This window comes from Heterodontus francisci, chromosome 7 (assembly GCF_036365525.1).
Source record: "Heterodontus francisci isolate sHetFra1 chromosome 7, sHetFra1.hap1, whole genome shotgun sequence".
Lineage (NCBI taxonomy): Eukaryota > Metazoa > Chordata > Chondrichthyes > Heterodontiformes > Heterodontidae > Heterodontus > Heterodontus francisci.
The window spans coordinates 114,237,719-114,259,282 of record NC_090377.1 but is presented as its reverse complement, the minus strand read 5'-3'; the positions used below and the strand labels follow the sequence as shown (position 1 = coordinate 114,259,282).

The 21,564-nt window shown below is 43.2% G+C and overlaps 1 protein-coding gene across 1 annotated transcript in view; it reads right to left on the bottom strand.

Moving 5' to 3' along the window:
* LOC137372243 (MAGUK p55 subfamily member 4-like) overlaps positions 1–21,564 on the bottom strand; it is a 53,876-nt gene that overhangs the window by 7,378 nt on the left and 24,934 nt on the right. The window contains exons 14-18 of the mRNA XM_068035910.1: positions 17,456–17,626; positions 16,399–16,479; positions 14,062–14,155; positions 7,100–7,208; positions 281–415 (exon numbers count right to left, since the gene is read on the bottom strand). Coding sequence (XP_067892011.1) covers positions 281–415; positions 7,100–7,208; positions 14,062–14,155; positions 16,399–16,479; positions 17,456–17,626 — 590 coding nt within the window. The remainder of the gene's footprint in view (positions 1–280; positions 416–7,099; positions 7,209–14,061; positions 14,156–16,398; positions 16,480–17,455; positions 17,627–21,564) is intronic.

The window sequence follows — 21,564 nt, the reverse complement described above, 5'->3', positions numbered from 1 at the left end:
AATTTATTGACAGGCCCTGATTAACATTTTTTGTCTCGTTTCCAGGCCGCATCCAGCCAGACTGACTATTGAGCGGGTAGGACTCGGGAACCAGATTGCTGAGGTACTTTTGTTCAATGTGCCTGTAACTATCGTGAGACACCTAGAAACTTCTTTCATACTGAAGAGTTGGTTTCAAAATCCCCCTAATGGTTAAATGTCAACAAATTGGAACTGTAACATGGAAAGGTTATTTAATTCTTACTGTAGTAACATTGCCACAGAGACTAGGCGAACCCACCTTGAACGACCTGTTCACATAATACTCGGTGATGATGCGGCTTTTCACTCGTGTCTGCTGCAGGCGCCTGATGCTTGGAGGTTTGATAAATATGATGAAGGGTTTTAACTCCTTTGTTCGTGCCTCCAGAATCCTCTGTGAAGAAAGTGAAAGCATTTCTCAATGTACTGGTGAATCTACCCTGTACCAGTAAACCTACTCTGCATTGCTGAATCTACACTCGAACCCACCCAGCCCAACATTACCCTGAACTGTACACAAAAACATTGTAAAGCCTCACCATAACCTCTGTAGATTATACTGCACTTATTGGGCTATATATAGAATTATATAGCACAGAAGGAGGGCTTTCAGTCTATCATGTCTGCGCTGGCTCTTTGAAAGAGCTAGCCAATTAAGTCTACTCCCCTGCTCTTTTCCCATAGCCCTGCAAATTTTTCTTTTTCAAATATTTATCCAATTCCCTTTTGAAAGTTATGATTGAATCTGCTTGCACTACCCTTTCTGGCGCTTCCACTTTGGTTTGAGAATTTGCTACATTAAAACATTTCTCCTCATATCCTGACATTTTCTTTGCCTTTTCAATGGTCATCGCATTGAGAGGTGCATCTTGAGTCTTCTATTTTGTGTGTTCCACTTATTTTTCCACAACGACTTGCATTTTTCCAGCATCTTTAACATAGTAAACTGTTTCACAGCAGCTGACACAGCAGACACCAAACGGCCATGGTGGAAGAGATGGGGAAATGACTGGAGGCTGAGCCAAAGAGCTCGGTATCCAAGAGACTTTTAGAGGCGATGAGGGACATAGTGAGGTGGAGCAATTTAGGGAGAGTGTTCCAGAGTGTGGGACTGAGACAGACGAAGGCTAGGCGACTCAGTGGAGCAGACAGGAGGATGCCAAGGAGAGTTGGAATAGTGGAGAGGACATTCTGGTACAAAAGACTGGAAGAGGGAAGGAGGGGTCAATGAATGATTTCAAAAGGAAATTGGATAGGCACTAGAGAGAAATAAACTGGCAGGACTATGGGGACAGATCAGGGGAATAGAACTGATTGAATTGCTCTACAAAGAACTGGCATGGACTTGATGAGCTTAATGGCCTCCTTACTGACTCTAACTCACAAAGGGGTTTGCATACAAGGCCAAGAATTTTGAAATCAGTGGCTTGGAAATGGAAAGCCAATGAAGGTTGTCAAGGGCGAGGTTGATAGGGGAGTGGGATTTAGTACGGGTAGACCTCTGGTGGAATTGGAACTCGAGATACTGACAAGGAAATCGTTGGGACTAACTTGAATCGGAAAGTTTCAAAGATGTGGATGAGAATTTTATTGAGAGTGAGGGAGATTTGGGTCAGATATCAATGTTGCAGAGGTAGAAATGTTTTATTCTTTCGTGAGAGGTGAGCATCGCTGGCAAGGCCAGCGTTTGTTGCCCATTCCTAATTGCCTTGACAACTGAGTGGTATGGTCGGTCATTTCAGAGTCAACCACATTGCTGTGGGTCTGGAGTCACTTGTTGGCCAGACCAGGTAAGGATGACCGATTTCCTTCCCTAAAGGACATTAGCGAACCAGATGGGTTTTTATGACAATCGATGATAGTTTCATGGCACCATTACTGAGACTGGCTTTCAATTCCAGATTTTTTAAAATTAATGAATTACATTTATTAATTAAATTTAAGTTCCTCTAGCTGCCATGGTAGGATTTGAAATTGTGTCCCAGGGCTCTAGCCTGGGCTTCTCGATTACTAGTTCGGTGACATTACCACTATGTCACTATTTCCCATAAGGTCTTGGTTTTGGCTGGGGCATAGGGTTTGAAACTCAGCTCAGGATCAAACAGGATACTGAAGCTGTGAACCTTTGAGTTCGGCCTGAGTGTAGTTATGAGGATATGGAAGAGGAGAGGGGCGGTTGGCGGGGGGAGGGGGTGTCAGGTGCAAGAATGTAGAGATTTTAGTGTGAGCCAAAGAGGATCTTTTTAGTAAAAGCAAAATACTGCGGATGCTGGAAATCTGAAATAAAAACAAGAAATGCTGGAAATACTCAGCAGGTCAGGCAGCATCTGTGGAGAGAGAAGCAAAGTTAACGTTTCAGGTCAGTGACCCTTCCTCAGAACTAGCAAATATTAGAAATGTAAAAGGTTATAAGCAAGTAAAGTGGGTATGGGGCAAGAGATAACAGAGGAGAAGGTGTAAATAGGACAAGGTCACAGAATAGCTGACCAGAAGGTCGTGGAGCAAAGGCAAACAATATGTTAATGGTCTGTTGAAAGACAAAGCATTAGTACAGATAGGGTGTTAATGGACTGAAAATTGAACAGCCGCAAGTACAAACATGAAAAAAAACAGTGGGTAAGCAAACTGAACAAACTAAGACGAAATAAAATAAAATAAACAAAAAAAAATTTTTAAAAAGAAAAAAATATCACAATAAAAGTAAGATGGGGGGCCCGTCATGCTCTGAAATTATTGAACTCAATGTTCAGTCTGGCAGGCTGTAGTGTGCCTAATCGGTAAATGAGATGCTGTTCCTCAAGCTTGCGTTGATGTTCACTGGAACACCGCAGCAATCCCAGGACAGAGATGTGAGCATGAGAGCAGGGGGGAGTGTTGAAATGGCAAGCAACCGGAAGCTCGGGGTCCTGCTTGCGGACTGAGCGGATCTTTTTAGTGTTGTCAGTGTTAAGTTGGAGATGCCCGTCAGTCGGACATCACAGAAGTGGTAACGGAGACTGATAAATAGTGGTGGCGAGGTACAGCTAAGTGTTGTCACTCATGGGACAGCATTCAAGCAAGCAAAAGGAGTGCGATGGACCAAAGATGGGCATTGAGAGCACATCTAAGGTGACCATGCAGAGTGGCAAGAAAATCTATTGCAGTAGATACATTGGCTGTGTTGTCACTGTCAAGAGTGGATCTGAGGGAAGGCCCATGGAGGCAGGCCATGAGGAGAGACAGTAGAGAAGTATAAAGTGATTGACAGCCAAGGAAGATAAGAAGAGATGGAATCTCACAGTTGCAGTCAGTAAGGGCATTGAAACTCAGCTCAAGGTCAAACAGGATACTGAAGCTGTTAACCTTTAAGCTCAGCCTGAGTGTGGTTGTGGGGATATGGAAGAGGAAAGGGGTGGTTGGCGGGGGGAGGGAGCGTCAAGTGCAAGAGTGTCGAAATTTTAGTGTGAGTTTGATCATGGCAGTTTTTGTGTTGTGAGCAGGGTGGATATAGAACTGAAGGGAATTGGATGGGTGTAATGGGGGAGGAGATGAAAATGGTGGCAGCGACACATTTGAGGACAGGGGAGATGAAGGAGAGGTTGGACAAATGGCAGCAGTTGGACAGAATGGGGCAGGTGATGACGGTAGTTTTAAAAGGTGAAGGGAAAGTTTGGAGTACTGTGTGCAGTTCTGGTCGCTGCACTACAGGAAAGATGTGATTAAGCTACAGAGGATGCAGAAAAGATTCACAGGGATGTTGCCTGGTTTGGAGGGCTTGAGTTATAAAGAGAGATTGGATAGGCTGGGTCTGTTTTTTTTGGAGCGAAGGAGGCTGAGAGGAGACATGATAGAGGTATATAAAATTATGAGAGGCATAGATAGGGTAGATAGCCAGAGTCTGTTTTCCATGGGGTGACTAAAAGTTGAGGGCATAGATTTAAGGTGAGAGGGAGGAGGTTTAAAGGGGATCAAAGGGGTAAATTTTTCACACAAAGAATAGTGGGTATCTGGAATGAGCTGCCTGAGGAGGTGGTGGAGGCAGGAACAGTAGCAACATTTAAGAGGCATCTGGACAGGTACTTGAATGAACAAGGCATAGAGGGATATGGAATTAATGCAGGCAGGTGGGATTAGTATAGATAGGCATTATGGTCGGCATGGACGCGGTGGGCCGAAGGGCCTGTTTCTATGCTGTACGACTCTATGACTTTATAAAGAGCCCAAGAAAAGGAATTCACTGACAATGCCAATGAAAATTGCACTGAGAGGTAGTGTGGTATGAAGAGCTGGATCAGGATGGCATTGTTAACAGAGCAAGTGTTATGGATTTGGAATTGTTGAGGACAATGTAGAGATGGGGGAGAAATTACAGAATGATATGAGGTCAGGGCAGAATTGCGGGTTGGCGGGAGAGAATGAAATGGCTAAGGCAGCTGAATGGATGGTCTCAATCTTTAAGATTAAAACACTCCATGAGCATCCCACACCTCACGTTAGAGGGGCGACTGGGGAGAGAACAAAGGATGGAGATGGGAAGAGGCATTTTGCTGTTGAGAAAAGGAGCCTGAGGTTGTCCTTACCCTCCAGGACAATCCTGGAGTAGCAGGAGGATGTGGAGAAAAGAGGCACTTGATTGTTTAAAGGGACTCAGCAGTTTTGGCATTGAATGACCAGGCCAGTCCTGCACATGGTGTGTACATGGCAGCCCTCAGATTTAAGAGTGCAGAGGTGGAAATTATATCAGGGAAGAGTGAACATGGAGGGACCTCAAGGGGATAAGGATGCAGCTGTTAACAGTACAACAGCTGCAGTGGAATTGAGATAGATGGGAGGGGCAAGGAGAGCAAGTTGACAGTTTGAGAGGGAGGTGGAGCTGGGGTTTTTTCCTGAGTGGAGCAGTTGACAGACAAACTAAGAATGAGTGAGGACAGGACTCTGGAGAACTTGGAAGAGCAGAAGCTAAGGGAATTTGGGTGAAGATTGAAATAGTTTAGTTTTTAGTTTAGAGATACAGCACTGAAACAGGCCCTTCGGCCCATCGTGTCTGTGCCGACCATCAACCACCCATTTATACTAATCCTACACTAATCCCATATTCCTACCACATCCCCACCTGTCCCTATATTTCCCTACCACCTACCTATACTAGGGACAATTTATTATGGCCAATTTACCTACCAACCTGCAAGTCTTTTGGCTTGTGGGAGGAAACCGGAGCACCCGGAGGAAACCCACGCAATAATTGAGAATGAGGAGTCGACCAAGTCATAAAAGGAGTTGGGTATTTCAGTGATAAGTTGCCAGGGAACACTGGAAGTTGGCAGGTTTTTACTTTGAAGGAGAGGTGAGATGGTGGTGGAAGGTCAGAGCATGTGGAGTCAGGTGGCAAATAGCAGCATGCTAGCAAGCTGGCTGCAAAACAGAAAACAGAGAGTAGGGTTAAAGGTAGTTACTCAGACTGGCAAAAGATGGGAAGTGGTTTTCTACAAGGTTCAGAGCTGGGAACACTGTTGTTTACCATCTACATAAACAATATGCTCTCGGGAATTGGAAGTACAATTCAAAATTTGCAGACATCATCACTTGGGACAGTAATTAACACAGAGGAAGAATGTGACAAAATGCAGGAAGACATGAATAAACTTGCAGAATGGGCATGTATTTGGCACATGAATTTATATGAAAGAAAGAAAGACTTGCCTTTATATAGCATGTTTCATAACTTCAGGATGTCCCGAAGTACCTTACAACCAACATACCCTTTTGAAGTATAGTCACTGTTGTAATGTGGGAATGTGATGATACATTTTGGTTGGAGGCATAAGGAGGCCACATACTGCTTGGAAAGTAAGTGTCTAAATGGGGTGAAGGAGTAGAGGGATCCGGAGTACAGATATGCAAATCACTAAAAGTAGTGACGTAGGTGATAAGGTCATAAAAAAAAGCAAATAAAACATTGGGGTTCATTTCTTGAGGGGTAGCATTGAAAAGCAGAGACGTTATGTTAAACTTGCACAGAACCTTGGTTAGCCCACACTTGGAGTACTGTGAGCAGTTCTGGTCTCTATGTTATAAAAAGGGTATAGAGGCAATAGAGAAAGTACAAAAAGATTTACTAGAATAATACCAGAACTGGGAGATTATAACTATCAGGAAAGATTAAACAGATGGGGCTCTTTTCTCTAGAAAAGCATATACTGAGACGTGACCTGATAGAGGTCTTTAAGATTATGAAAGGGTTTGATAGGGAAAATGTAAAGAAGACGTTTCGATTTCCAGGAGAGACTAGAACTAAGGATCATAAATATATGATAGTCACTGATAAATCCAACAGGAAGTCAGGAGAAACTTCTTTACCCAGAGTGTCGTGGGAATGTGGAACTCGCTACCACAGGCAGTAGTTGAGGCAAGTAGATAAGCACATGAGGGAGTAAGGAATAGAAAGATAAGTTCATGGAATCAAAAAAACTTGCAGAACAGAAGGAGGTAATTTGGCCCATCGTGCCTGTGCTCGTTGTTTGAAAGAGCAGTCGTGCTTAGTCCTATATCTCCACCTTTTGTCCCTAACCCTGTAAGTTTCTCGTCCTCAAGTAACTGAAATAATACCCCTTTAAAATTATTTATGGAATCAGTTTCCAGCACCTTTTCCAGTAGAGTTCTAGATCCCAACAACTCTAAGTGATGTTGATGGCGTTAGATGAAGAAGCGTGGGAGGTGGTTCACATGGAGCATAAATACCAGTATTGACCTGTTGGGATGAATGGTCTATTTCTATGCTGTAAATACGATGTAATTCTATATAAAGGTAAAGTTTTAAACATAGGTGCTAACAGAGGAGTAAGGTTGAAGTGAGTCCTGGTGATAAAAAAGTAAAGCCACCTATCAGAAGGAAAGGCTTGGTGTGTGGAATGTGTATTTGGCTGCTATTATAGTCATTACAATTAAACTGTGCTATGAAATACTCATGAGCTCCCTTAAAGTCCTTCATGCTGTGAGCTTTTAAGTCAAGGTTTGACCATAACAGAGCCAATTGACCAGGATAACGGTTGCAAAATACTCCAGCAATTCTCTACTATTCCATTGGTACCTGAACACTTACTTGTGGTTCCAGGTCAATCACACAAATTAACCCTGAGTCCAGAATCAAGCGTACAGCCTCCCTGCTGGTGCCATACAGGTGGCCTTTGTACTCCCCGTACTCCAGGAACCTGCAGTGAGAAGGAGACACTTCTCAAATTAAATGATATTGGTTTCAGCTTTCATCCATCTTTCACAATCAATGTCTGCCTGTCAGAATAAAGACCCTTCTCTTTCATGAGATTTCGGGTGCCCAGCACAGTGGTTCTTTAACCAGCTCATCTCTTCACTCTCTTGTACCCTAAATCTCCCATCGAAACTCATCCCTCTGGTATATTAACTCTTCCATTGAAGCCCATCCCCCTGGTACATTAACTCTCGAATTAAGAAAATAGGAACAGCAGGAGGCCATTCAGCCCCTTGAGTTTGTTCCACCATTTAATGAAATTATGGCTGATCTGTATCCTAGCTCCATTTACCCTCCTTGTCTCCATATTGCTCAATACCCTTCGCTAGCAAAAATCTATCAATCTCGGATTTAAAATTATTAATTGATCCCCAGCATCTACTGCATTTTTTGTGACAGAGTTCCACACTTCTATCACCCTTTGTGTGAAGAAATGTTTCCTACCTTTTCTCCTGAATGGCCTATGATTTTAAGGTTATGTCCCCTTGTCCTCGATCCTCCCCACCAGTGGAAAAAGCTTCTCTCTATCTACCCTATCAATTCCTTTTAAAATCCTAAAAATAACCTCAATCAAATCACCACTTAACCTTCCAGGGAGTACAAGACTAGTTTATAAATCTCTCCTCACAATCTAATCCTTGGAGCTCTGGTAACATTCTGTGCTGCACTCCTTCCAAGGCCAATATACACTTCCTAAGGTATGGTCCTGAGAACTGTACACAGTACTCCAGAGGTGGTCTAACCAGGGTGTTGTATAGCTGTAGCTAAACTTCCTCCCCTTACATTCTAGCCCTTTTGATACAAAGGCTAACATTCATTAGCATTTTTGATTTTCTTTGTACCTGACCAGTACATTTAATGATTTGTGTACATGGACCCCTATATCTCCTTGTACCTCCACTCTTACTAACTTTTCACCATTAAAAAAAATACTCTTTTACTCAGGACGTTTTTAGTCCAAGATGAATGACCTCACACTTAATTATATTGAAATCCATCTGTCACAGTTTTGCCCATTCACTTTATCAATGTTTCTTAGTAATTTTATGCTCCCTTCTACACGACATACTATACCACCTATCTTTGTGTTATCAGCAAAATTGGATATTAAACTCTCCATTGTGTTCTATAAGTCGTTACTAAATATGGTGAATAGTTGAGCCCCCCACCCTCCCATTGATCCTTGTGGGACACATGGGAACATAAGAGCAGGAGTAGGCTATTCAGTCCGTCGAGCCTGCTCCACCATTCCATCAGATCATGGCTGATCATCTGCCTTATTGCCATTTTCCCACGCTATCCTCATATCCCTTGATATCATTAGTATCCAAATATCTATCAATTTCTGTCTTGAATATGCTCAATGATTGAGCTTCCACAGCTGTCTGGGGTACAGAATTCCAAAGATTCACCACCCCATGAGTGAAAAAACTCCTCCTCATCTCAATCTTAAATGGCCTACCCCTTATTCTGAGACTATGTCCCCTTGTTCAAGACTCATTAGCCGGGTGAAAAATCCTATTTACCTCCACCCTGTCACGCCCTGTAAGAATTTGGTAAGTTTCAATGAGATCATCTCTCATTCTTCGAAAATGGAGAATACAGGCCCAGTTTGCTCAATCTCTCTTCATAAGACAATCCCGCCATTCCAGGGATTAGTCTGGTGAACCTCTGTTGCACTCCCTCTATGGCAAGTACATCCTTCCTTAGATGAGGAGACCAAAATTGTACACAATACTCCAAGTGCGGTCTCACCAAGGCTCTGTACAATTGCAACAAGACTTCTTTACTCCTTTACTTAAAACCCCTTGCGATTAAGGCCAACATACCATTTGCCTTCCCAATAGCTTGCTGCACCTGCAAGCTAGCTTTTAGTGACTCATGAACAAGGACACCCAGGTCCCTTTGGACATCAACACTTCCCAACCTCTCACCATTTAAGAAATACTTTGTCTCTCTGTGTTTTCTAGCAAAGTGGATCACTTCACACTTATTCACATTATATTCCATCTGCCATGTTCTTGCCCATTCACTTAGCCTGTCCAAGTCCCTTGAAGCCTCCTTGTATCCTCCTCACAACTTACATTCCCACCTAGTTTTGTGTCATCAGCAAATTTGGAAATATTTCATTTGGTCCCCACATCCAAATCATGAATATAGATTGTGAACAGCTGAGGCCCCAGCACTGATCCTTGCAATACCCCACTAGTAACAGCCTGCCATCCTGAGAATGACCTGTTTATTCTTGCTCTCTGTTTTCTGTCTGTTAACCAGTTCTCAATCCATACCAGTATATTACCCCCAATCCCATACACTCTAATTTTGTTCACTAACCTCCTGTGTGGCACCTTATCAAAAGCTTTCTGAAAATCCAAATACACCACATCCACTTGTTCTCCTTTATCTATGATACAAGTAACATCCTCAAAAAACTCCAACAGGTTTGTCAAACATGATTTCCCTTTCATAAATCCATGTTGACTCTCCCCAATCATATCATTATTTTCCAAGTGTCCAGTTATCACATCCTTTATAATAGATTCTAACATTTTCCCTACTACTGACGTCAAACTGATAGGTCTATAATTCCCCATTTTCTCTCTCCCTCCTTTCTTAAATAGCGGGGTTGCATTTACTACTTTCCAGTCTGCAGGAACCCTTCCAGAATCTATAGAATTTTTGAAAGATGCATACATCCACTATCTCTATAGTCACCTACTTCAACACTCTGGGATGTAGCTCATCTGGTCCAGGGGAGTTATCAACCTTCAATCCAGTTAATTTTTCGAGTACTACCTCTTTATTAATACTAATTTCTTTCACAAGTCACTTGGTTCCCTAGTATTTCTGGGAGATTTTCTGTATTTTCCTCCGTGAAGACAGACACAAAGTAATTGTTTAGTTTCTCCGCTATTTCCCTATTCTCCATTATTAATTCTCCTGTCTCTGCTTGTAATGGACCCACATTTGCCCTTGTTAATCTCTTCCTTTTCACATACCTAAAGAAGCTTTTACAGTCTGCCTTTATGTTTCTCGCTAGCTTGCATTCAAATTCTCTTTTCCCTTTCTTTATCAGTTTCTTGGTCATCCTTTGCTGGATTCTAAATTGCTCCCAATCCTCAGGCTTACCACTTTTTCTGGCAACACCTTATAAGCTACTTCCTTTGATCTAATGCAATCTTTAACTTCTTCTATTAGCCACGGTTGATTCATCTTTCCTGTTGGGTTTTTGTGTCTTAGAGGAATGTATATTTGTTGTAGACCATGTAATACTTCTTTAAATACTAGCCATTGCCTGTCTACTGTCAAATCATTCAGTGTATTTTCCTAATCCACCATAGCCAACTTGCCCCTCATACCTTCATAGTTTCCTTTGAGACACCACTAGTGATTTCCTTCCATTGCTCTCTGCTTCCGCCTAACCAATCTTCTAACCATGTCAATAATTTGCCTTTAGTTCAATGCACTTTAATGCAATTAGATTCATTGGACATGACCAGCCCTTTACAAATCCATGTTTGCTCTGTAATCAGCTCAAATTTCTCAGTCACTCTGTCTTTAATTATAGATTCCAATAACTTTCCCACAATAGATGTTTGACGAACAGGTCTATAATTTCCTGATTTCTCTCTCTCATCTTTCTAAGTAGTGAGTTACATTTACAATTTTCCAATCTAAAGGGACAGTTCCTGAACCGATAGAGCTTTGGAAGATTATGGCTAAAGCATCTGCAATTTCCTCATAAACTTCCTTTAAATCTTAGAGTGGAAAGCATTAGATCCTGAGGATTTGTCATTTCAAATGTAACATTGAATTTGATCATATGATCATTGTTAGATAAATGTTCCTTTACTGTTAGATTATTAACTAAGTCTGGCTCATCAATAAATCTGTTTGGCCTGTCCTCTTGTTGATTCTAGAACATATTGCTCCAGAAAACTATTTTGGATGCACTCAAGAAATTTGCTACCTCTCTGATTTGAGCTACTCCGCTTTTCCCAATTTATATGAATATTAAAGTCTCCCATTAAAACAACTCTGCTTTTCATGCAAGTCTGCCTAAGCTTTGAATTAATACATTCTGCCATGTCATTGCTGCTATCAGAAGGCATATAGACACCTCCCATTAGTTTTATTCCTCAATTCTAACCATACAGTTTCCACTGATGGTTTTCCCTTACCTATCTCCTCTTATTAATGTGGTAATTGTGTCTTTAATCAATAAGGCTACGCCTCCTCCTCTTCCAGTTTCCCTATCCTTTCTAAAGACCTTATAACTTGGAATATTTAACTCCCAATCATGACAATCTTAGAGCCATATCTCAGTGATGGCTACCATGTCATTCCCTCTAAGATGTATTTGAGCCTCTAATTCACTCAATTTATTTCTTATACTCTGTGCGTTAGTATATAAAACTCTTATTTGGGCAACCAACGTTGACCTGCCCTCCGTCCTGATGCTGTCTTTCTCAGACGTTTTGACGTAACACGTTTCTTATTTGTCACTCCTGATGTAACTACTTTCATTATTTTAGTATTCCTGGAGTAACGATATCACTGTTTGTGATCTGAGCTGTGCTCTGATCCTTTTTTCTATCTTTAAACTATCATTTAGATTACAGGTTGGACGTCCAAAATCTGGCTGTCCGAAAACCAGGCATTTTTGAAAATGTTTGATACGAACATATGAATTAGGAGCAGGAGTAGGCTACTCGACCCTTCGAGCCTGCTCCGCCATTCAACAAGTTCATGGCTGAACTGATTATTCCACATTTCCACCTACCTCTGATAACCTTTCACCCCCTTCAGTTGATATTCAGTTAAATTAAATTCAGACTTATTGTCCAAATACTGGAACAATTTGGCTAGGCGCTTGTTCTAGTTTTCCCACTCTAAGTCGACCCGATCAACCCTCAACCCCACCCAAACCACTTGACCTATGATATCCTGTATTTTTTGCCATCGCAATCATGTCAAAAAGGCCAGCAAATAGCTCCATGGGTACCACTGCAAAAAGAATATTTGGTAAGTACAAATTTTTTTTTTCAAACTTTATGTATACATTATTATGTATTTCTTTTCATGCTTTAATTTTAAAAAAATTTTTTAAACTTTATGTGTACACTATTTAATCTTTTTCATACTTTATTTCATGTATCTCTTATTCACTGAATTTGTCCAAGGATAGGCTATCTAATTTTATTGTTCAAAATCTGGGAAAATCCAAAATCCAGTGCCGGATTTTGGACGTCTAACCTGTATTGTTTCTGACTAAGCCCTCACTATTATTTATTAAAGTCCTTTTTACCATCCTATTCATCCATTCCACTAGGACCCTGGTCCCATCCCGGTTCAGGTGGAGTCTGTACCTCTGGTACAGCTCCCTATTGTCCCAGTGTTGCTGCCAGTGTCCCATGAAATGGAAACCCTCCTGCCCACAGCACTTCTTTAGTTCGCTTTCCTAACCTGGTGTTCCTATGCCAATTTGCACGTGGCTCGGTTTATAATCCTAAAATTACCACCCTTGAGGTCTGTTTTTTAATTTGGCTCCTAACTCCTGACACTCACTCCCTCAGTAGAACCTGTTGCCCAACTCTTTCCTATGTTGTTGGTCCCCACTGATGGAAAGGGTTAACTTCGCTCATTTAAACATTTAAAGATTAAACTGCAAAGGCAGCAATGCGCAAGAATTTTGAGAAGCTTTGAACAGGCTTTTGGTTCTCAAAGCAACTAACTTGGAAAAACAGTGGTGAGGTAGTCAGAAATCCTCGAGAAAAGATGAAATACAGTAGCTGGGTTCGCTGGATTTTGAGTGACCCAGCCAACCATCCATCATTAATGAACTTAGCTGAGTGGCCATAATGGAACTGCTCTTGACTTTACTACACACTCCAACTGACAAAAATCATCTAACAATGGGGCATTGTGCAGTTTCTTTACCGCCATTGAAGGAGCCTTAAAAAGCTTCGCCTAGAGAAATGACAACCAGGAACAAAAAGAAACTTCAAGGAGCGCAAGAGAGCTGATCACTCTTCTGCCTTCATGCTGAGATCCTTAATTTAAAAGGTCGTTAGCATTTATTGATTTGTTTGATGTGTAAACTGTTTTAAAGCCATGTTCAATGTTTGAATCATTAAAGGTCATTTTAATCGATGAATATACAGAGTAGCGTGACTGTCTTAGGCTAGCTACTGTCCAGACCCATGAATCACTGGAACATCTGTATCCCTGCACAACATGGAGCACGATAGCTGGATCCTTCCTTCGTTGTAGCTGCCTCACTCTGCTGCTGCTCCTTTTAAACTATTGCTCCTGTGGGTTTTGAAGCTGGTGAAATCTCCTGGCCAGCACAGTGTATGTCAGTCCATTTCACTCCTGCCCCTACCAGCAGCTCCAAGAGGGGCCACTCCACCCACTTCCCCTCCACTTCCTCTTTTGGGCACAATTGAATTCCTCTCCTGCAGTTTCTTCAGCTATATTCTTCACGTAAACTCCCAGACAGGAGGACAAGCTGAGACGCTCACCTGCCAGTGCTGTTCTATAGCCACTCGATTGCATGAGAGTGCAGCCTTGGGGTGATGCATTCCCTTTGTTAAGGACCCATTGTCATGGACAGTTCAGAAAGACAACTGTTTCCAGAAGCAGTGTTATCACTCTGTATAATACATCTCATATCACACTGATGCTGTGTTACCCAACAGGACTGCTGAAGTTTTGTTTGAACCAGCGTTGTATCTATCCCTCCCACCCATCCTCCACTTTCGAGCCCAACCCCAACCACTGACATGTATCCATACCTGTGACTCAGTGCCATGGCTTCAAACGTTTCCCTGGATACAAAGTAATATTCCCGCCCATCTTCCTCGTAGCTGATTGGTGGCCGGGTGGTATCTGCAAGGACAGAAGGAGGAGAGTCACCAGGCTGAACCGGGGCTTCTAGAGCAGGATTCAAGTAATACAACCAGAAATGTGGGCTGGTAATCCACAATCTGTCTGAGGGTCATCACAGATACTCTCCCCAGACTCACATCCTCCACCTTCTGCTTTAACTTATTCTTTACCTGGACCTGGACTGCTGTGTACAGTTTTGGTCTCCTTACCCAAGGAAGGATATACTTGTCTTAGAGAATGGCTTAATAGATTGATTCCTGGGATGAAAGGGGTGTCCTGTGAGGAGAGAGTGAGCAGGATAGGCTGATATTTTCTGGAGTTTAGAAGAATGAGAGGTGTTCGAATTGAAATGTATAAAATTCTTCAAGGGCTTGACAGGGTAGATGCTGAGAGGCTGTTTCTCCCTGGCTGGAGAGTCTAGAACGAGGAGTCATAGACTCAGGATAAGGGGTCGGCCATTTAGGACAGAGATGAGGCAACATTTCTTCACCCAGAGGGTCATGAATCTTTGGAATTTTCTACCACAGACAGCATTGGATGTCCAGTCGATGAGTATATTCAAGACTATCAAAAGGAATCAAGGGATATGGGGATAGGGCGGGAAAATGGGGTTGATATAGAAGATCAGCCATGATCTTACTGAATGGCAGAACAGGCGCAAGGGGCCATATGGCCTACTCCTGCTTCTTATGTTCTTATCCCAAACTATGTGCTCCCCCTCCTCTCCCTAGGCCTTTGGTCCCTCCTACAATCTACAAGCTTGTAATTCCCAATCTTGCCATCATCTTGACATTGCAGTTTTAAAAAAAATGTGTTTTCTACCCATATCGACATCCTTGTCTATGCACCAGAAATTAGGGTTCTAGATTTGGAGTCAAAGACTTGTATGTTTATTAAGGGCGAGTTGAACATGCTCACAGTCAACACACACTGATGCTTTACATTGAGCTCAAACTTTCTACAGTTATTTCTTCTGTTTCATCTTCTGACTTTCTAACAATGGTCTTGTTTTTAAGTTCAGCTAAAAGGCATTACATCACCTCCTCCATGGCCTTCACTCTTGGTTTTACATTCAGTGTTATTAGCACAACATAACAAAGACTCAAAACAGCTCCACAGCACTATCTCAGGACAGAACATGAACTATCTGGTTCACATATACAGAAAAGAAGAAACATTTAGAATATTAGAATTGTCCAAGGCTATTTTACACGATGAGAGTTAAAGTCTAACAGATTTGTTGACATTCTACAAGTATCACCTACTTTAGCAACTCTCTGAAGCTGCCTTTTAGACACATTTACAGCACAGAAACAGACCATTCAGCCCAACAGGTCCATTTGGTGTTTGTGCACCACACGAGTGTCCTCCCAGCAACAACAATAACCTGTATTCATATAGCACCTTTAACATGATAAAACGTCCCAAGGTTCTTCACAGGAAAATTATAAAGCAAAAGTTAATGTCGAGTCACATAATGCAGATGGCAAAAAGTTGAGGCAAAGAGGTAGGTTTTAAGCTGTGTCTTAAAGAAAGAGAGAGAGGTAGCGAGGAGGAGAGGTTTAGGGAGGGAATTCCAGAGTTTAGGGCCAAGGCAGCTGAACGTACAGCCACCAATGGAGCAATTAAAATTGGGATGCTCAACTGAAGAGAACTAAATGAGCACAGATATCTCAGAGAATATCCCTATATGAATCCCGACATATCTTTCTATTACTTTCTTCCTTGTGCTCATCTTGCTTTCCCTTAAATACCACTCCATGTTCTCATCAGGTTCCATTTTCTCACCACTTTCCAAGTCAAGTGGTTTCACTTGAATTCCTTATTGGATTTATTGGTGACTATCTTACATTTATAACCTCTAATTTTGGACTGCACCACAAATGGAAACATCTTCTCTACATCTACCTAGCCACCTATTTAATTCCCTCCAACAGCCCATGTACACTCTTTCCTATCATGAGCTCTACTCACGCATTTCATCTCCTCACACAGCTCATTTACACTCTAACCCTTCATAGACTCTACCCACCCATTTAATGGCCTTCTGCTTCCTATCGCCCCTCCCCCCACCCTGTGCCTATTTTCCTGACAGGAGGGTCACGAGAGCTTGTACACCAGAAGGTGAAGTCTGTCTCTCCCATTGAAGGATTTCCTCATTCAATGCGGAGCTCTGACCTGGCCAGTTGTGTGCAGACCCACCTGTCTCAGTGTGTGCCACTATGTGAGGTAGCCTGACTTACGTGGTACTGGACTTCGGAAGAGACGTGGGTCGGTCTCAATCAATCTTCTTCTCAGTTCATTCACTCCCACTCCTGAGGGACCTAGAATGTTAGGAAAACAAGGAAACCAAGCTAGCATCTGGGTCTCAGTTCTCAACGCAATGTTCCCAATTATCACAGGAGATTTCTCACCAGCTGTAAGCACTGGCCGTGTAACACTGTTCCAGCTGCTTTCTGAAATTCAGAAACATGCTGAGGTCAAATGTTCGATCTCCCACGTCCATCAGAACTTTGGTGGGTCATGAGAACTCTGGTAAAACCTCTCTCCACTGTTGTCCAACTCAATGGGACTGCCCTCACTTGGTTTAACTCATGCCTATCCAATTGTAGCCTCTGCATCTCTATCATGGGAGTTTAGGTTTCACATGTACATTGACAACATCCACTCCACCATCTTTGCGACTCCATCACTGCTTCTATGCTGTCAGACTGCTTGTCCAATCTTGGATGAGTCACAATTTCCCCCAGTTCAACATTGGGAAGATAAAAGGCATTGTCCTCGGACCCCAGCAGAAGTTCTGTTCTCCCACCACTGATTCAATAAGTCCACTCCAGCCATTGTCTCAGACTGAATCAGACTGCCTGTTACCTTCCCCTGCCCTATGGAACTGGGCCTTCCCCTGGTGCCCTGCCTGGTGGGACAAGGCCCTTCCCATGCTGACCTGCCCTGTGGAACTGGTCCCTTGCCCTGGTGTCCTACATTGTGGGACTGGGTCCTTCCCCTGATGCCCTCCCCTGTCAAACTAGTCCCTTCCCCTGGTGTCCTGCATTGTGGGACTGGGCCCTTCCCCTGGTGTCCTGCATTGTGGGACTGGTCCCTTCTCCTGGTGACCTCTCCTTTGGGACTGGGCTCTCAAGCCTGTGTCCTGCCCTTCTGCTGATGTCCTACAATGTCAGGACTGGGCTTGCCACCTGGTGTCCATGAGGAAGTGGCCACCCTTCAGTCCATGTGAGTTTAGGAACCCTACAGCTGAGGAAGGTTTAACCTGCTTCTAATCTGGATTGTTAGTATACTCACCAACCAGGACAATCAGCCTGTGCCTGTTGGTGGGGCAGCGCTGGTATCTCATCACTTCCTCGTACGGTGACACTGTGCTGGTATAACAGCTGCTCGGGCAGCGAGCAGAGCACAGCAATTTACTGCTCTTTGATTTCCGCCGGCAGAGTCGCATGCTCCTCCTGAATCCCGCTGAAAGAACGACAACAACGGGTTAATGGGGAGGGACAAAAAATATAGAAAGATGTGATAGGCGCAATAGAAATGCAAGTTCATTCTCTCTCTTTAGTGGCAGCTCCAGGTAATGGGGGAGTACCAAACATACATCCCCACCCCCCTGCCTGCCCCCCTTTCCACCCACCCTGGCCAGTGGAAAGACAAGTGCCGCTTCATTTCCCCAAACTGTTTGCTGGGTGGGATGTTGGGAGAGGGAGAGAAAGAAGGAAGGATATTATTGCCATCGAGGGAGCGCAACGAAGATTGACCAGACTTGTTCCCGGGATGGCGGGAACTGTCCTATGAAGAGAAATTGGACAAACTGGGCCTGTATTCTCTAGAGTTTCAAAGAATGAGAGGTGATCTCATTTAAACCTACAAAATACTTAAAGGGATAGACAGGGTAGATGCAGCTAAGATGTTTCCCCTGGTTGGGAAGTCTAGAACCAGGGGACACAATTTCAAAACAAGGGGGAAGCCACTTAGGACAGAGATGAAGAGAAATTTCTTTACTCAGAGGATTGTGAATCTTTGGAATTCTCTACTCCAGAGGGCTGTGGAAGCTCATGTCATTGAGTATGTTTAAAGCAGAGATTCCTAAATATCAATTACATAAGGGGATTTGAGGATAGTGTGGGAAAAAGGCATTGAAGCGGATGATCAGCTATGATCATATTGAATGGCGGAGCAGGCTCGATGGTCTGAATGGCCTACTCCTGCTCCTATGTTCTAATGCCCCCTCTTCCCTGGCAATATTTGGGAGGGGGGATTTTGCTCCCTTGCCTTGGCAGTATTTGGGAGGGAGGGATTTTGCTCCCTTTCCCTGGCAGTATTTGGGAGGGGGGATTTTGCTCCCTTTCCCTGGCAGTATTTGGGAGGGGGGATTTTGCTCCCTTTCCCTGGCAGTATTTGGGTGAGGTTTGTTGGGAGGGGGAGAATTTGAGCTAAAAACCTTGGTTGCTTAAGCTGAGCAAGTGCGGGCTGACACTAGAGGGAAGCGCCAGTACCGGCCAGCACAGACATGGGCCGAATGGCCTCCTCTGTGCAGTAATCATTCGACAGTTTTATGAATCTATGAATCTCTGGTCCCTCTGCCGAGGCCAGACTGTACAGCAGCAAAGAGAGGGAACTGAGGGATAGGAAGTAGAACGGGAAATAAATGCAAAGGAGCTGCAGAGGGGAGTGAGCGAGCTTTGACCTACCAATGTACAATCCTTGGTTATATCCATTGAACTCAGCATCTTCTACACATCGGGGAGATATCACCAGGAGAGAGAACAGCACAGGACAGTCATTCAATCAGATCGTAAATCACAGATTAGATATTAAATCCCATACATTAGAGACATTATAGCTTAATTCACATACATTAGCTCTTAAATCACATATACTAGAACCTAAATCAGATATGAGGGATTCTGGCAATTCAGGAGTTACCAGGAGTAAGTGGGACTCTCAGGATTTGGATCAGCTGAGATAAAAACAGAAAGTGCTGGAAATACTCAACAGGTCTGACAGCATCTGTGGCGAGAGAAACTGTTAACATTTCAGCTCTGTCACAGGTCTGAATCGTTAACTCTGCTTTTATTTGGATCAGCTGATCCCATCTTGATACTGATTCACTGCACTAAGGAACCGAAGAATTTTTTCCTTGGCCTATTGTTCCCTATTTCCACTCGGTATTCTCTTTTTCAAGAAAGGGCCCAGGGTAGTCAGTCTGTCTTGTACGTCATAGCATGGGCAGCACAGTGGCGCAGTGGTTAGCACCGCAGCCTCACAGCTCCAGCGACCCGGGTTCAATTCTGGATACTGCCTGCGTGGAGTTTGCAAGTTCTCCCTGTGTCTGCGTGAGTTTTCCCGGGTGTTCCGGTTTCTTCCCACAGCCAAAGACTTGCAGGTTGGTAGGTAAATTGGCCATTATAAATTGCCCCTAGTATAGGTAGGTGGTAGGGAAATATAGGGACAGGTGGGGATGTGGTAAGAATATGGGATTAGTGTAGGATTAGTATAAATGGGTGGTTGATGGTTGGCACAGACTCGGTGGGCCGAAGGGCCTGTTTCAGTGCTGTATCTCTAAATAAATAAATTCCCTGCCCTTCCACTGCTCCCACTCCCGTCCTGCAGGTGTCAACTCCTGTAGGCGAGAATCAAAGCAAAATACTGCAGATGCTGGAAATCTGAAATAAAAACAAAACGAGACCATATTTCCAGCACTTTTTGTTTTTATTCCTGTAGGCTATGTCTGCGGACGCATCACACCCTTGGATACTATCACTCAACTGGCCCTTTATGAGACTGGTCAGTCAACACTGGCAGAATATCCAAGCATAGCTGAACCTCATCCTATCCTCATGTGTTCACTTTAGCTTTGTTACTCTCGACTACTTCAAGGGTTTCCTGCCTGGTCTGTCATCTTCCACTCTCTATAAACTTAAACTCATTGAAACCTCTGTCATCCGTATTGTTACAACCTCAGTGAGACTGTTAATGTTAAAACACGGGATATGAACTCCCAAGACCAGTTTAAAGAATTACACAAGATTTCATGTTTTCAGATTTTTATTGTAACAACTAAACTAAAAGAAATCTCCATTAACTAAATAGTATTTTGTAAGTCGCTGATATCCCAATTACAGAGAAAGGTAAATGTGAAGTGATTAATTTTGGTAAGAAGAACATGGAGAGACAATATAGAATAAAGGGTACAATTCTAAAGAGGGTGCAGGAGCAGAGGGACCTGGGTGTATATGTGCATAAGTTATTGAAGGTGACAGGTCAGGTTGAGAAAGTGGTTAATAAAGCATACAGTATCCCGGGCTTTATTAATAAGGGCATAGAGTACAAGAGCAAGGAAGTTATGTTAAATAAAATAAAAGCAAAATACTGCAGATGCTGGAAAACTGAAAAAAAACAAGAAATGCTGGAAATACTCAGCAGGTCTGGCAGCATCTGTGCAGAGAGAAGCAGAGTTAACGTTTCAGGTCAGAGACCCTTCATCAGAACTTCAGAAGTTATGTTGAACTTGTATAAGACACATGTTCAGCCTCAGCTGGAGTATTGCGCCTAATTCTGGGCACCGCACTTGAGGAAAGACAGGAGGTCATTGGAGAGAGTACAGAAAAGATTCACGAGAATGGTTCCAGGGATGAGGAATTTCAGTTATGAAGATAGATTGGAGAAGTTAGGACTGTTTTCCTTGGAGAAGAGAAGGCTGAGAGGTGATTTGAAAGAGGTATTCAAAATCATGAAGGGTCAGGACAGAGTTGATAGAGAGAAACTGTTCCCACTCGTGAAAGTATTGAGAACGAGAGGGCACAGATTTAAAGTATTTGGTAAGAGAAGCAAAAGTGACATAAGGAAAAACATTTTCACGCAGCAAGTGGTTAAGGTCTGGAATGCGCTGCCTGAGGAAGTGGTGGAGGCAGGTTCAATTGAAGCATTCAAAAGGGAATTGGACAGTTATATGAAAAAGAAGAATGTGCAGGGTTACGGGGAGAAGGCAGGGGAATGGAACTGAAGGAGTTGCTCTTTCAGAGAGCCGGTGCGGACATGATGGGCCGAATGGCCTCCTTCTGCGCTGTAACATGTCTGTGATTCTGTGAGGTATTTTCCTCACTTATTAAAACACTTGAAAGCCTCACAACACACTTATACGTTACACAGTCTTCCTTGATGGTGAAATCTTTGCAACTAAAAGTCTCAGTTTCAATGGGTTTGATCTCCCAGACCTTTCTCAAAGTCAATGTTCTCTTTGCTCACTTCTCCGAGCACTTTTAACCTGGACTTCCATGAATAGGGCCATCTCACTGACCTATATTGGCTCCCGGTCCAGCAATGCCTCAATTTTAAACTTCACATCTTTGTTTTCAAGTCCCTCCATGGCCTCACCCTTCCCTATCTCTGTAATCACCTCC